At 55.8% G+C, this 14295-nt stretch overlaps 1 protein-coding gene across 2 annotated transcripts in view; it reads left to right on the top strand.

Moving 5' to 3' along the window:
• Positions 1 to 7383, top strand: part of ANO8 (anoctamin 8) — a 29687-nt gene extending 22304 nt beyond the window's left edge. For both annotated transcript variants that reach the window (XM_037885958.2, XM_043535666.1), the window contains exons 13-17: positions 425 to 1138; positions 1568 to 1759; positions 3538 to 3669; positions 4232 to 4342; positions 4742 to 7383. In XM_037885958.2, the coding sequence (XP_037741886.1) occupies positions 425 to 1138; positions 1568 to 1759; positions 3538 to 3669; positions 4232 to 4342; positions 4742 to 5413 (1821 nt within the window). In that variant the 3' untranslated portion in view covers positions 5414 to 7383. The remainder of the gene's footprint in view (positions 1 to 424; positions 1139 to 1567; positions 1760 to 3537; positions 3670 to 4231; positions 4343 to 4741) is intronic.
• The last annotated feature ends 6912 nt before the right edge of the window (positions 7384 to 14295 follow it).

The raw sequence follows: 14295 nt of genomic DNA, 5'->3' as shown, positions 1-14295 counted from the left end.
AGGTGACAGGGAAGGAGGCTCCGTGTCTTTTGTCTCAAGGGTCCCAGTTCTGATTACACTCAATGGCAGCAGACTGAAATTTGCCGTCCTGTGCCAGCTTGTTGTGGGGTCATGTGTGATGAGTTTGGCGTGTCTCAGCCAGGCTGTCAGCTGATCAACACCGTACGATCAACTGCCATCCTGTGGGCCCCTTTCACCCCAATTATGGTGGGGTCCACTCAGACACTTTTGGGGAGTAGCTGAGCCTTGTGTGCACCCCCTGCTTGCCCCCCCCACTCCCTCCCTTGCCCCTGGGGTGGGGTAAGCCTCTGTAAAATAGCGGCTTGAGCCCAGCTTTGGGGCAGTGCCGGCGGGATGGAGACAGGCAGGGGAGCAGGTTCCCCAGATGTGACCCGCCTCCCTGGTGCGTCTGTCCCTTCCCCAGATGCTGGCCACGCTGCTCATCACCCGCCAGTTCCTCCAGAACATCAAGGAGGTCTCCCAGCCCCACCTCTACCGCAAGATCCAGCGGGGCGACCTGAGCCTGCAGAACATCCGCGACGTCTCCCACACCATCTTCCGCCTGCTTGCCCAGAGATACACGGCGCCCAGGCTGGGCCCTGAGCCCCGGCCTGCAGAGCAGGCGGCCAGGCTGGGCCCCGAGCCCGAGGGGGCAGGCGAGGGGCCCCAGGGGGAGAAGTGCCTCAACGGGGGCTGCGGCGTCCCCGAGGAGGAGGAGAAGCGGGAGTCGGACTCGGAGGACGAGAGCGTCCTGGACTGTGGGCTCAAGCTGAAGAAGGTGAGCTTCATCGAGCGGGCCGAGCGCCGGGGCCGGGAGCTGGGTGCCATGGAGGACGCCAGCTTCCTGGAGGAGGGCAGCCCCACCATGGTGGAGAAGGGCATGGACCCTGCTTCCATCTTTGAGCTGGCCGAGGATGAGGAGGAGACCGAGGGGCCCTCCGGCAGCCCCCTCCCGGAAGCCAAGGAGCTGGCAGTGACCCTGCGGGCTCGGCGGGGCCGGGCGGCTGAGAGCCAGGAGGAAGAGGAGGAGGAGGAGGGCAGAAAGCGGAACCGGGCCTCCTGGATTGACCCACCGGAGGAGAACTACTCCCCCCATCTCACCCAGGCCGAGGTGGAGAGCTGCATGAAGAAGTACGAGGTGAGGGGCTGCTGGGACGGGGGAATCCTGCCTCAAACAACAGGCGAGAGGAGTCTCTGTAATTGCCCCATAGTGCTCACGTCACAAAGCCCCCCTGGATCTACCCTGCTGGGCGCTCTCAGAGCCAGGACTGGGATGGGGGGGGTCAGGGCAGGATTGAGGGGCACTGGCGGAGCTGTGGGGGCAGGGAGCCCAGGGCTGGGATAGAGGGGGGTCGGGGCGGGATTGAGGGGCACCGGTGGAGTTCGTGATTGCGGGGAGCAGCCCAGGGCTCGGATAGAGGGGGGTCAGGGCAGGATTGAGGGGCACTGGCGGAGCTTGGGGTTGTGGGGAGCAGCCCAGGGCTGGGATTGCAGGGGGGACTGTGGGTCAGGATCCTGGGGCATCAGGGACTCGCACCAGCATGACTGGTCTTCCCCCTCCCCCCAGGACACGTTCCACGATTACCAGGAGATGTTCATCCAGTTCGGCTACGTGGTTCTCTTCTCCTCCGCCTTCCCTCTGGCTGCCCTGTGCGCCCTCATCAACAACATCATCGAGATCCGCAGCGATGCCTTCAAGCTGTGCACCGGCCTGCAGCGCCCCTTCGGCCAGAGGGTGGAGAGCATCGGGCAATGGCAGGTAGGGAACGGTTGGGCTGGCGGCCGGGCCCCCATCCCCACAGGGCAGTAAGAGCCACCGGGAGGGTGGGCACTCGTGTGAGAGTAGGGTGATCAGATAGCAAATGTGAAAAATCGGGACATGGGGTGGGGGGTAATAGGTGCCTATATAAGAAAAAATTCAAAAAAATCGGGATTGTCCCTATAAAATCGGGACATCTGGTCACCCCATGTAGGAGCCACGCATGGTGCTTTCAGTCCCAGGAGAGGCTGTAGAGGGGCGGGATCGTGGCCTGCTTTGTGCTGCCAGGGGACTAGCCTGGCACATGGGATCCCTGCAGGGCACAGAGCTGGCACGGCTAGGCACCCAGTCCTGAGGATCTGTGACCCTTGGAAAGCAGAAGAGGAGCCAGGGTCTATTTTATGCGGCAGGAGCCAGGAGGCTCACCCCAGTGTCCTAGGCAGCCTCCGCGTTCACCTCCCTAGTCCCTCTGGTTCTTTCAAATGGATACAGGACTGCGCTTTCCTCAGCGCTGTGCCGTGCTCCACCCCAGAGGTGGCTGCATGTTTCCGGCGGGAGAAACGACCATGTATTCTCTGTCAAGAGCTGTATGGCGGGAAACACGAGTTACAGTTTGTTAAGGACTCGGCACAGGCCTTGCCATCCCGGAGCGTCCTTCGGGGAAAATCCTGGCCTTGCAGCCTCTCTGCTTCGCTCTCTTCCTCAGGTTCCCAGTGTCTGGGGTGGTGACTTGACTCTGTAGCTGGGTCACTCTATGCTCTCGTCCCAAACCAGGACCAAAAGACTCTTCAGCCCTGCTGGGCTCAGCCATCAGCCCCGTTCTTCGCCAGCAGGCCCCAGCAGCAACGGCCTGTCCTACTGTCCAGCTGCTGGCTCCTGGGCTCCAATCATCCCCACCATCCAGGCCAGGTCTGCCCTCGTAGCCAGGGCCTCTGGCAGACGGGAACAGTCAGACAGTGCGCAGCCCAAGTCAGACTCCCAGCCCTCACCTCACCCCATAGGAGCGGCCTGGCCACTTTCCTCCCCGGCCAAATGCTGGGCTGTCTTCCTCTTAAAGCCAACGCCCCCATACAGGTGTAGTGGGGTGAGGCTTGTCGACCAGAGTTGGCTGGCCCCAGCCTGCTGGCCCTGAAGGGGGCAGGCTGCCCTGTTACGTGTGATTCTATCCAATGACAGGCAGATAGGAGGACGGCTCAGCCTATGCCATAGGGCTAGAGCCTGAGTGGAATCAAAAAGGCCCCAATTTGATGATGACTAAAAATGAGGAAGCACTTGTTCAACCTGTGGAACTCACTGCCACAGGATGTTACTGGGGCAAATACCTCAACAGGAGGAGAGAGAGCTGATTAAGGATTTCATTGGCAGTGGCACGAGCTGCGAGCCTCCTGCACCAGGGGACAAGCTGGGGAGCTCTCTATTGCCACATTCGGTGCAGCTCAGGGATCTCGTGCCTTCCCCTTCAGCATCTGCAGGGACCTCTCAAGACAATCTGCCACCCTCGGCAAAGGTTCAGTGTGTCTCCCGCGTTGTCCTAGACCTAGGATAGCAGATTTGGCTTGGCCATTCTGCCATCATGACAGAGGGGCGGCCAGGCCAAATCTGAGTCAGTGGCGTTGTGACCTGGTACACAGGTTCCCATGGCCACTCAAATTTGACCCAGATGCCCCTCCATGAGGGGGGCTTGGCGAGATGGGCTGGGTTCCCAGCTCAGTGCAAGAGCCGGCCCGCAGGTGGCGGGTGTGAGTGGCACATCTCATCCCATGGTGTTTGTCTTGCAGAAAGTGATGGAGGCCATGGGCGTCCTGGCCATCGTGGTGAACTGCTACCTGATTGGTCAGTGCGGCCAGCTGCAGCGGCTCTTCCCATGGCTCAGCCCAGAGGGAGCCATCATCTCCGTGGTGGTGCTGGAGGTATGGAAGTGCTAACAGGGCTGAGGTTTGTTATTGTAGGGTCTTCTGAGAGTCCTGGGGCTGTGCATGTGGTTTGTTATTGCATGGTCTCTGGTTAGAGCTGGAGCAGTGCATGCTGCTTTGTTATTGTAGGGTCTGTTGTTGGAGCTGCAGCTGGAGCGGTGCATTCGCTTGTTGTTGTAGGGTCTCTTGTTGGAGCTGGGGGTGTGTACATTGCTTTGTTATTGTAGGGTCTTTCATTGGAGCTGGAGCGGTGTATTTGCTTTGTTGTTGGAGGGTCTCTCGTTGGAGCTGGAGCTGTGTACGTTGCTTTGTTGTTGGAGGGTCTCTCGTTGGAGCAGGGCTGCTGCTGTTTGCTTAGCACACACCGGCACAGCATTTGCTTTGGGGTGGGGCAGCTCAGTAGAACTGCTCCGGACGGGAATCGGAGGGCGAGGAGCCCAGGGGGCCGGTCAGATTTTGGGCTCCTAGCCCCATGCCGTTTCTAAAGCAGCCATGCAGTGCCCTCTGCTGGCACGGCCAAGACCCTCCCCACAGCTCTCTGCCCGTCTCCTCCCCGCAGCACTTTGCCCTGCTCCTGAAGTACCTCATCCAGGTGGCCATCCCTGACATCCCGGCCTGGGTGGCGGAGGAGATGGCGAAGCTGGAGTATCAGCGCAGGGAGGCCTTCAAGGTGAGTCCGGCTCCCAGGGGTCGAGCGTCCGCAGCTCACACACCCCAGCTGCCCGCGTGTGGGGGTGCCTCAGCCTAGAGGTCATGTCCCCAACCCCTCCCCTGTCCCCTCGCCGGTTGTCTCAGCAGAGAGGCCGGGGCTTGGGTGGATCAGTCACTGGCCTGCCCTCTGGGTGCCGGCCCGGGGTGACGCACGTCCAGGAGCAGCCTGGGGGTTGCTCTCCCTGCCCCGGCCCCTCTTCTGCAGAGTTCCCCCCGGCCGCGGTTGCTTCTGTGTGCCCAGGGCTGGAGGCAGCGAAACCCCAGGGGAGGGGCGCCGTGACGAGCGGGAGGCTCCCCGAGCCCCCTGCCGTGCCAGGCCCCTGCCGCTAACCAGCCGCTGCCCCCTCCCCTCCCTCAGAAACACGAGCGGCAGGCGCAGAACCACTACCAGCAGCAGCTGCGGCGCAAGCGGGAGGAGGAGGAGCGGCAGCGGCAAGCCGAGTACCAGGCCCGCAAGGAGCGCGAGACCAGCCGGGACGAGGGGAAGCCCGAGGCTGCCGGGCAGGACCCCGGCCACGAGAAGAGCCAGGCCAAAACCAAAGGGGCCGGCGGCTCGTCCCATGGCTCCGAGAAGCCCAAGAGGCCCAGCTCCCTGCTGGCCACCAACAATGTCATGAAACTGAAGCAGATCATCCCGCTGCAGAGCAAGTTCCTGTCGGGGGGCGGCGCCGGGGCAGCCAGCGCCGCCACGGCCCAGTCCCCGACGGGCAGCGAAAACAAACTGCCCGGCTTCCTGAGCTTCAAGTTCCTGAAGTCGCCGGAGACCAAGAGGGACGGGGGCACCGAGAAAGTCCAGTCACCCACCAAACCGTTCAACCCGGGCAAACTGTTCAACTTCGGCAAGTCCGAGGGAGCCGGGGCCAGTGGCAACGGTGCTGCCGCCCCCCCGCCGCAGCGGCCCGGCCCGTCCTCGGAGGGTGGCGAGAAGCAGCTGCCCGGCAAAGCCCACCTCAACGGGCTGGTGGACGAGGGTGGCGTGGAGGAGGGTGAGCTCAGAGCCGAGGAGGAGAGCACAGGCCATAAACTCTAACCGGGGGGGATGGGGGACAGCGGGCAAAGGAGTTACGGATCCCGGGTCTGTTCTTCAAGCAGAATTAGGACGTGCCCAGCCTGGCGTGGGGCTCTTAGGACACCTGCACCCCCCCGCGCCATCAGGAGAGTGGAGATGGGTGCGTGACGTGAGCGGTGGCCGTCCCATCCCCCGCGGCACGGGAAAGCAGAGTTCAGGGGCTGGGGGCTGGGGGGCCTTGAGACAGGCAGCTTCTGCTCCCAGCTTTGGTGACGAGATCGGTGGCCTCAACTCAGTGCCAAGAGGCAGTTCAGCATCCTCAGGAGAGGGGCGGGAATGGAATTGGGGAGCAAAGGTGCGGGCAGCAAGGCAGGGTCGAGGGGTGCCGGCAAAGCTCAGGACTGGAAAACTAGTGGGGGGGCGGGAGGGGCCTGCCCGTCGGGGGGTGGCACTGCGTTGCAGAGGGGGCCCGTGACACAAAAGTCCGAGGACTTGACAGAGCAGCGCCCGTTGAAGATCGAGGGGCATTGGTGGAGCTGGGGGATTGGGGCTGGACTAGCAGGGGGCTGTGAGTTGGGAGTGAGGGGCATTGGTAGAGCTGTGTGTGTGCAGGGGGAGGTCAGGGCTAGAATAGCTGCAGGACCACAGGTGGATTTCTCCCTGTCTCCTAGCTGAGCCAGGACCCGCTGGGGCCCTGTGCTCTGGGCCCGAAGGGCTTGGGGGGACAAGGGGGATGTATGGGTGCTGTACGTGCACGTTCCCCGAGCGCTCCCTGTGGTAAATCTACCCTAATGCAGCACCCGGAGCCAGGCACAGAAGCTGGCCGTGCAACCAGGGGCAGCCTGAGCTTAAAGCTGGAGGGGTGGGTCGGGCAGATGGGGCTGGGGAAGCAGAGGTAGGAGCAGCCCGCAGTGGCCTTGCGCTCAGGAGCTCAGCTGGGGTGTGCTCAGAAGTCCTTTCCCCTGCGTCCCAGAGAGAGTAAGAGCCCTGGGGCCCTGCAGGCTCTCAGCAGGGACTCTCCAAAGCTCCCTTGGCTCCTGCTGAGCCCCTGGCGTCTGCTGCAGGGAAGCTGTGCCCCTGCGCAGGGCGAAGGTTATCCCCTTTCCTGCCAGCTCCGTCCCCCTGACTGCAGGCGCTCGGCCTTGGCCTGCTGTTGTTACTGCAAACACACACCAGAAGGGGGCGCTCCCTGCCTGCATCCTCACAGGGCTCAGCATTTGCTGCCACAGCTGTCCCAGCCCCTGAATCTGGCCCCCTGGGCCCAGGTCTTCCTCAATCCCTGCTACCCTGGCGCCAATTTCGCCACGACGGCCTGCTTGTGCGAAGGGTGAGCAAAGTGCCCCGTGCCCCAGGCAACAGCTGGCGATGGGCTGGATGAGCTAATGGGTCTTTCGTGTTCCTAAAGTCCAGGGTGGCATGAACGGGGTTGGCGCCACACCCGCCTGGCTCGAGTGGCAGCCATCCATCAGCCGGGGGATGGGGAATTTAGCTCGTGGGCCACCCTTGTCAAAGTCTCTAGTCCCTTTGGCCCAGCTGGGGATGGACAGCAAGGGAGCTCAGTGCTGCAAGATCAGGCCGGAGCCACCAATCCCCCTGGGGCTGGCAAGGTGTCACAAGCATCCCAGCTGGGGGAGCACGGCAGGAGGAACGGAGTGGGCGAGCCCAGGTACGGCTGGAATGAGGGGGTTGGGGGCACAGGCCCACAGGGGCAACGTGGAGGCAGAGATCAGGAGGAAGGAGAGGTGGGTCACCACTGAATCATTCACCCCTGCCTTCTCACCAGGCAGAAGCTGGCGGAATCCCATATGCACTAGATGCAGAAGGGAAACTCGCCGCTATTCCATCTCACCGTTTCCAGAGCTCTCCTCCCAGCTCTCTAGCCTCGAAATGATTTGATTTTTCCAGTGCAGGGACATCTTTCTGCTTGAAGAACAGACCGAGGGGTGGGGCAGCGAATTTGAGCCACATAATTTCCATGCATGGTCGACATTTGTTGCACTAAAAAACACCCCCAACCTAACAGACTCTATTCCGTTCTTCTTTAGACAGCTTAAAAGGCGGAGGCAGGATCTGGGAGCTGCTGCCTCCCCAGCTTATGCAAAATGTTGAGCTTTACAGTTTCCAGAACAAAGAGCACCCTGTAGTTATTTCTTCAGATTTCCAGGGAAGAAGGGTATCCAGCCCTCAGTAACTTTGGAAGAACTGGGACGTTCCTTCCCCCCCCCCGCCCCGCAATAAGGAGCTTGCACATAAATGTCATGTCAGACTGGGAAAAGAATCCGCTCAAGGTGGGGGGGCTCAATGGGGTGGGGAAGGATAAATAACCAATGATCTTAGCAACCAAATAATTGCAGGGTCTGTGGAATTCGGGGTGGGCGGGAGGGATTGTCTTCACTTCAGCAGCGGGGAAGTTTTTGCCGTAGCTAGTTTATAGTTTTATCTAGTGCTTTCATGACTGAAATCTCAGAGAGTGGCTGAGAGCTCTGCAGGTCTCCCAGCGTTTCAGCCACACTAGGATTAGCAATCGAGCTTTCGGTCTGCCAGGGCTCGTTACTTACGTTGACAGGTCAATGGCTGATACACTTCTCTGCTTGTGGCTGACTTAGCTTTGCGATTTAGTTTTGGATTGGGACGGAGGAATCTTTGACTATTTACCAGAGGGATGCTGTATGAGGAGGAAGGAGCTGGGGACTCGGCAGGGCAGGAAAGGAACTGCCAAGGAGGCAAAGTGTCTAGAGGACCATTATGCCAGGTGGTGGCAAGGGACAGCGTCCACCAGGCTGAGTCTGGGGACTCATAGGTGCGTTTACTGTCGGATGTTTTGGTTTAACTCTTTTTACAGACGTCAGTGGTCCCTCGGCTGCTTTATCATAGGAAGGAGACAAGTCCAGAACCTGTAGAAGTTCTGCCCCTGCCCCATGCGTGCCCCACAGCAAGCTGTGTACTCTCACGCACGCTGACAAGTGAATCGCTAGATGAGCAGAGCGTTTAGAACTAACATATCTGGAAGGGGACATACCCACAACGTCCCGAACAGAGAGATGGGGGCTTGGCTGGCCCCATCGCTGACATCCAATCTTTAGGGGGTTTGAAAGCAGCCAGTCTCCCCAAGTAGAAGGGACCTGGAGTTCTCAGAGTGGGTCCTCCAATGGCTTGTTTGCAGCTCCGTCTTCTGCGACTGGCCCAGTACTGTGACATTCCAGGCTTGGGGATACCAGGAGATATCTCCCAGGCCCGGAGTCTTAGGAAACAACAAAATTTTGTATTTTATTTTTATTCTTCCTCCACAAAAATGGTGTTTTTGTCTTCTAACCAAGCCATTCTGTAGCAGCAATAAAATAGGCCCAGGTGTTTGAGGATCTAACCAGAGCCAGAGAGGTGTAACACAGACTAGGGGTGGTGAAAATTTCCAGCCCTCTCTCACCTTCCGCTGTCTAATGGACAGTATTGACCAGACACCAAGAAGGGAGAGAATCTGTGTGTAGAAAATACCTCTGTGCTACCAGCCACGAAGGATAGGCAGGCTGGGGAGGCAACAGCTGGTGAAACTGCTATGATTACGTGCCGTTACTCAGTTTGGTTGGTTGCATGGTGAATGGGTGTTTAATGCAGCCGCATGGGGGCCTAGTGTTTCCTTAAATGCAGGTAAGCATGGTATCGCCTCTTTGCAAGATCAGACAGGGCTGGGTCATGCTGCTCCGAGCCACAAAAAGCCTTATGGACATAAAGTCTGGGGCAGAGTTATCTGAAGAGCAGGGAGGGGAAACCCCTCCAGTTACGTGCCTGGATTTCCCTTCCTCGGAGATTTGCCAAGAACCTTCTGATCTCTCCCCTGCCCTCTTCGCAGCCTTGATCATGGCTGTTTGCGTCTCGCTGAGATGGACTAGAAGGGGCCTCTCTCCTCCAGGGAGGGTATTATTGAGCAACTCGGCATCTCTCCCACTGCCCCCAGCCGTTGAGTGTGCTGCTTTGTAACATGTCAGCCCAGGGACCCAGCCCTGGCATCATGTCAGCAGATGCGTCCTGGGTCCCATGATAGACGGCAGGAGCCGTGACTGACTCACACCGTGGTGCTTTGGGGTGGGGGGTGGACACAGGGTCACCCCAAGAAAAATTGGGACAATCCCAGAAGGAGCAGGAAGGATGGGAACTTGGGATTCCAGGGGGCCAAGAGGCCGTGGTGACGGGATCAGAAATCCAGCAGGCGCTGGGAACAGCTGCTGTAGCGACTCCTCCTGGCTGCCAGAGGCGAGGGTGGGACCTGTGCTGCAGACCGCAAGTTGGCCTCTCCACGTCCCCCCTTTCAGCTGCCATGGAGCAGCAGCAAGAGAGCGGAGCAGTGGCAGCTGTGGGATGAAAGGTGGGGAGAGAGCACCCCCCAACCTCACATTACCCCGAAGAACCTCCCAGACACCCCAACTCCATCCCAAGGCCAAGGCTGGGATGAAGGAGGTAACCTAAGAGGCCTTTTCCATCTGCCTCTGCTACACTCCTCGGAAATGCTTGTCACTAGCTTATTTCTCGGCTGTCAGCGGTGCTGATCCCATGCTAGCAGCTGGGCTTTGTGGTCCTACAGAAAACCTGGGCCCAAATCTTGCCCTGCCTTCCAACCTCTTTGACCCCACCAGGGCAGACTTTGGCCCTAGCTCTACTAAATTAAGGTCTGGATGGCACCAGGGGTGGTGAGGTTCCTCCCAACACTGTTTCTTTGATGACCATCATACACACCCAACATTATCACCTTTCCAGAGGGCGATCTTCTCCCTGCTGGGGGTCCCAAGGATTCTCCACCCCTCCAATTATTTCCCACCACTTATCCCAGGAGCTGAGAGCTAAGCAGGAACCCTTCCACAGCTGGAGGAGCTGCTCTGCAATGATGCAAAGTCATTCCTCAACTTCTTGGTGCCACGGGCAGTACGAGGAGGAAACCCCAAGGTGGCTTTGTGTTCAAACACCGTTTTAATTTGTTTTTATAAATGATCCACCTTCAGTTTGTTGAAGCCAACTCTTGTGTTTGTCATTGTTTAAATCACGCTGGTCTTAAAAGGAGCGAGCTCTTATTTATTATGTTCACATGAGAGTAACACTCCTGAAACTATATCCTACAAGCGCCACTTACCAGGCCCCCAGCAGTCCAGGGAATTTTTAAAACATGTTTATCTATAAACATATTTATATGAGCATCTGGCTGTCTGGTGTCTTTCTTTTCCTGGGCAATTACTGTACAAAGAGTGAAGAGTTTGGTTTTTTTTTGCTGTTTTATTTCTTTCAATTGAAATTTTAAAAAATAAAGGGATTATTTATTTCTTTTTAATTTGTCATATTTTTGTAAAACCTGCAGAAATGCAATAAAAATATATTTCAACAAACATGGGTATTGCCATCTGCTGAATCAACTAGACAGTTTGCAGGCCGCGTCAGCTCCGGGGAATCATTTCTCCCGGTTTCTGTTCCTATGCCCTGGTTAGTAGAGGTCTCCAGTGTCCCATTGGCTGTCACCAATATGTGAGATGGGGAAAGGTGCGAGTACCATAGGGAGGGGGTGGCCGTGTCTGAGAGGTCACTCAGTCTGCCTCAAGGGTTTTCCTTGAGGAAGCCCCGGGGGTGTGCTTTCATTTTGAGGGTGACTGGATTAAATGCAGGAGTGGGAGCCAGGACTTGTGGGGTCAGTCCAAGCACTGGGGTAGGCAGCCCAGTGTGGGGCTAGAACAGAGAACTGGGAGTCAGGATTCCTGGGTTCTAGTCCCAGCTCTGCCAGAGATTCGTAATGGCCTTGAGTGAGTCACTTCCACTTGGCCGGTCTCAGTTTCCCCAGCTGTAAAATCAGGGATAATAAGGAAACTTAGAAAGCTCAGGGCCTGATTTTCCCCCCAGGAAGAGGCAAGATGTGGGACATGCTGTTCTGTGCCGCCCCTTCCCTATTGATGTCAAACACAGCAGGAACAAAGGGGAATAGGTGCCAGGGCAGCCATGGGTCTTGTTCCTATCCTGCCCCAAGCAGTGAGAACACACAAGGCTAGAAACCAGGACTGCCAACCCCAGTGATTCAAAAATCCTGAGTCTAGCCCCCATAAAACCACAAGATTGCCTTAAAACCATGAGATTTTAATGTCACACACAGGGTTCTGGTTATTTGCCTCCTGGTGACCAAGCCCTTTTTTGGAGGGGTGGGGGGCAGTCTCCCCAGCCAGGGGCTGGAAACTTTTCTTTGGCATATATGAAATCTGAGATCCTTCCCCCCACAAACCCACTGCCTCCAGGAGCTGGGGCTTAAAGGGAAACACCAAATCACTCAGGAGTTGGCAACGCTGACCTCTTTCCCCCACCCCCATTCTCTCATGGGCTGTCCCCACCCTGGACTGGAGGACACCCCCTGGGGGGACAGACTGACCAGGCCCAGCCAGCTCCAGCTGGAAGGCTGCCAGCCCCTCAGCAGCACGTCACCAGAGGCCTCTGGCCAGGCCCTCATCGTGGCACAGAAACCACACAGCTCCCACCAACATAGCACTGGAGCCGCTGGCTGCTCACTGGCCTCCAAGCACCACCTCCTGGCTCCCCAAACAGATGCACTCGCAGGGCATTCCCTCACCCGAGGGGCATTGCGCAAAGGCCTCTGGGACCCACAGCTGGCTAAGGGTAGCACAAAAGACGGAGGGGCAGGCAAAGCTGATACTTTGTGATCTGCAGCAGGTGGCCCAGTGATCCTGGGGGCAAGGTGGGGCAAATGTATCCCTTCACTTTTGCACTTCCCAGTCTTTCCTCTCCTGCAGCCGAAGCCACATTAACTCTGATAGTGTTGCAGAAGCTACAGGCTTGCGCATGGAAATGTGCCCTATGGATGAGGTTGCCTCCACCTATACCATGAAACAGTTAAATCCACAGTAGGCCCCGGACCAGTGGTACATAGCAGCCCTGTCAATAAGCCTATGTAAGAGCTTTCTGCATCATCCCTAAGACTAGTAGGAGTCACCACAGCCCCAAGGAATAAGGGATGATATTGACCTTGGAAATGTAAGTTTCTGTTCTACAGCCCACCAGCACTGCTCCAGTAGGCCACTAGCACCACTAGAGAGTGGGGCAGACTGGAGTGAGTAACCATTGAGAAAGGCATGACTATTCTATACCTTACAAATAAATAAGTAAAACAGTGCTTCCTGTCTCTTCCATCTGAGAAGCAGGTTATAACACCGCTATAAATATGCTTGGAGCAGAGGAGAAGAGAATGCAGGAGGACCTTGTTTACTCAACAGACAAAAGGGGTAGGAGGAAGTCACAAGATATACTCAGTGCATGACTTGTACTGTGCGATAAAGGGGTTAGCACACTGGTGATCTAGCTTCAATTCCTAGATTGTCACTAATAGAAAATAAAGTATGAGCGGCCACCTTCTACAGCTAACAAGGAAAAACATATCTGGGATGAAGGGCAGTTTCTGCCCTGCTCCAAGTGCCATTTCTAACTCGGAAGCAGGACACTTGGAGCATGGCAGAATAGAGAAGCTACAGCGTGACATTTCTAGGGGCCTTCACCCACCCACCCACAAAGAAAAGTAATAATTAAAGCTAGGTGGAGAACAGAATGCTCCTTTCCAGAGGATTTGAAATTTGTTCTCATTTTGATTGAAAAATGAAACAAATTTCAAAGTTCTCAGCAAAAAATGTACACAGAATTTTGTTTTAACATAAGGCAGGCCACAGCAGGTCAGACCAATGGTCCAATAGCCCGTCTTCCAACCGTGGTCAATGCCAGGTGCTTCAGAGGGGGTGAACAGAATAGGTAATCATCAAGTGATCCATCCCATCATCCACTCCCAGCTTCTGGCAAAGAGAGGCAAAGAACCAGAGCCCGGCCTTGCATCTCTGACCATCTAGGTTAACAGCTGTTGATGGACCTCTCCTCCATGAACTTATCTAATTCTTTTTTGAACTTTGTTATAGTTTTGGCCTTCACAACATCCCCTGGCAACGAGCTCCGTTGGTTGACTGTGCGTTGTGTGAAGTACTGCTTCCTTTTGTTTGGTTTTAAACCTGCTACCTATTAGTTTCCTGGGGCGAGCCGTGGTTCTTGTGTTAGATGAATAGGAAGTGTTAGTTACTCCTTCACTTTCTCCATGCCAGTCATGATTTTATAGACCTCTGTGAAACCCGCCATTAGTCATCTCTTTTCCGAACTGAAAAGACCCAGTCTTTTAAATCTCCCATGGAAGCAGTTCCATACCCTTAATCATTTGTATCTCTTCTCTGTACCTTTTCCAATTTGAATATATCCTTTCTGAGATGGGGCAACCAGAACTGCATGCAGGATTAAAGTATGGGAGTAACATGGATTTATACAGTGGCATTATTATATCTATCCCATTCCTAACGATTCTTAACATTGGTAGCCTTTTTTTTTTTTTTAAACTGCTTTGTATCCATCTAAATGTTTTGTTTAGGCCAAAAAAGTCAAAACTTTTCGTTTGACTGTTTTCATTTTGAATTTGTTGTATTCCAGATTATAAAAGTTTTGTTGCTATAAGAAATGTTTCATTCAGAACGTTTCACTGCTGTTGCATTCTTTCTGCTTTTTCCCTCCAAATCAAATTTTCGGCAAAACTGGCAGTTTCACACAGTGTTTTGATTTTGATTGAACTGGGTTTTCCCATGGAAAATCTTCACTGTTTTTGCAAGCAGCCCTATCAGTAACAGTTCTGTTTTCAGTGTGTAACTATTATTCTGTGCACTCACACCCATGGTAAAGTTATGGGACAGAAATATAGCATTTTTTAAAAAAAAAATCAAGCTTGATTTGGGAGTGCAACAGTCACTCATGTACCAGTTTCGGCACTCAGGCAGCAAGCAGTCTCACCCTACTGAAGTAAAAATGGTAGAGGAGAAATGGGAAAGAAAAACATTCTAATCCTC

Source organism: Chelonia mydas, chromosome 25, assembly GCF_015237465.2.
Source record: "Chelonia mydas isolate rCheMyd1 chromosome 25, rCheMyd1.pri.v2, whole genome shotgun sequence".
In the NCBI taxonomy this organism is placed as follows: domain Eukaryota; kingdom Metazoa; phylum Chordata; order Testudines; family Cheloniidae; genus Chelonia; species Chelonia mydas.
This window is presented reverse-complemented; position numbering and strand designations above follow the sequence as displayed.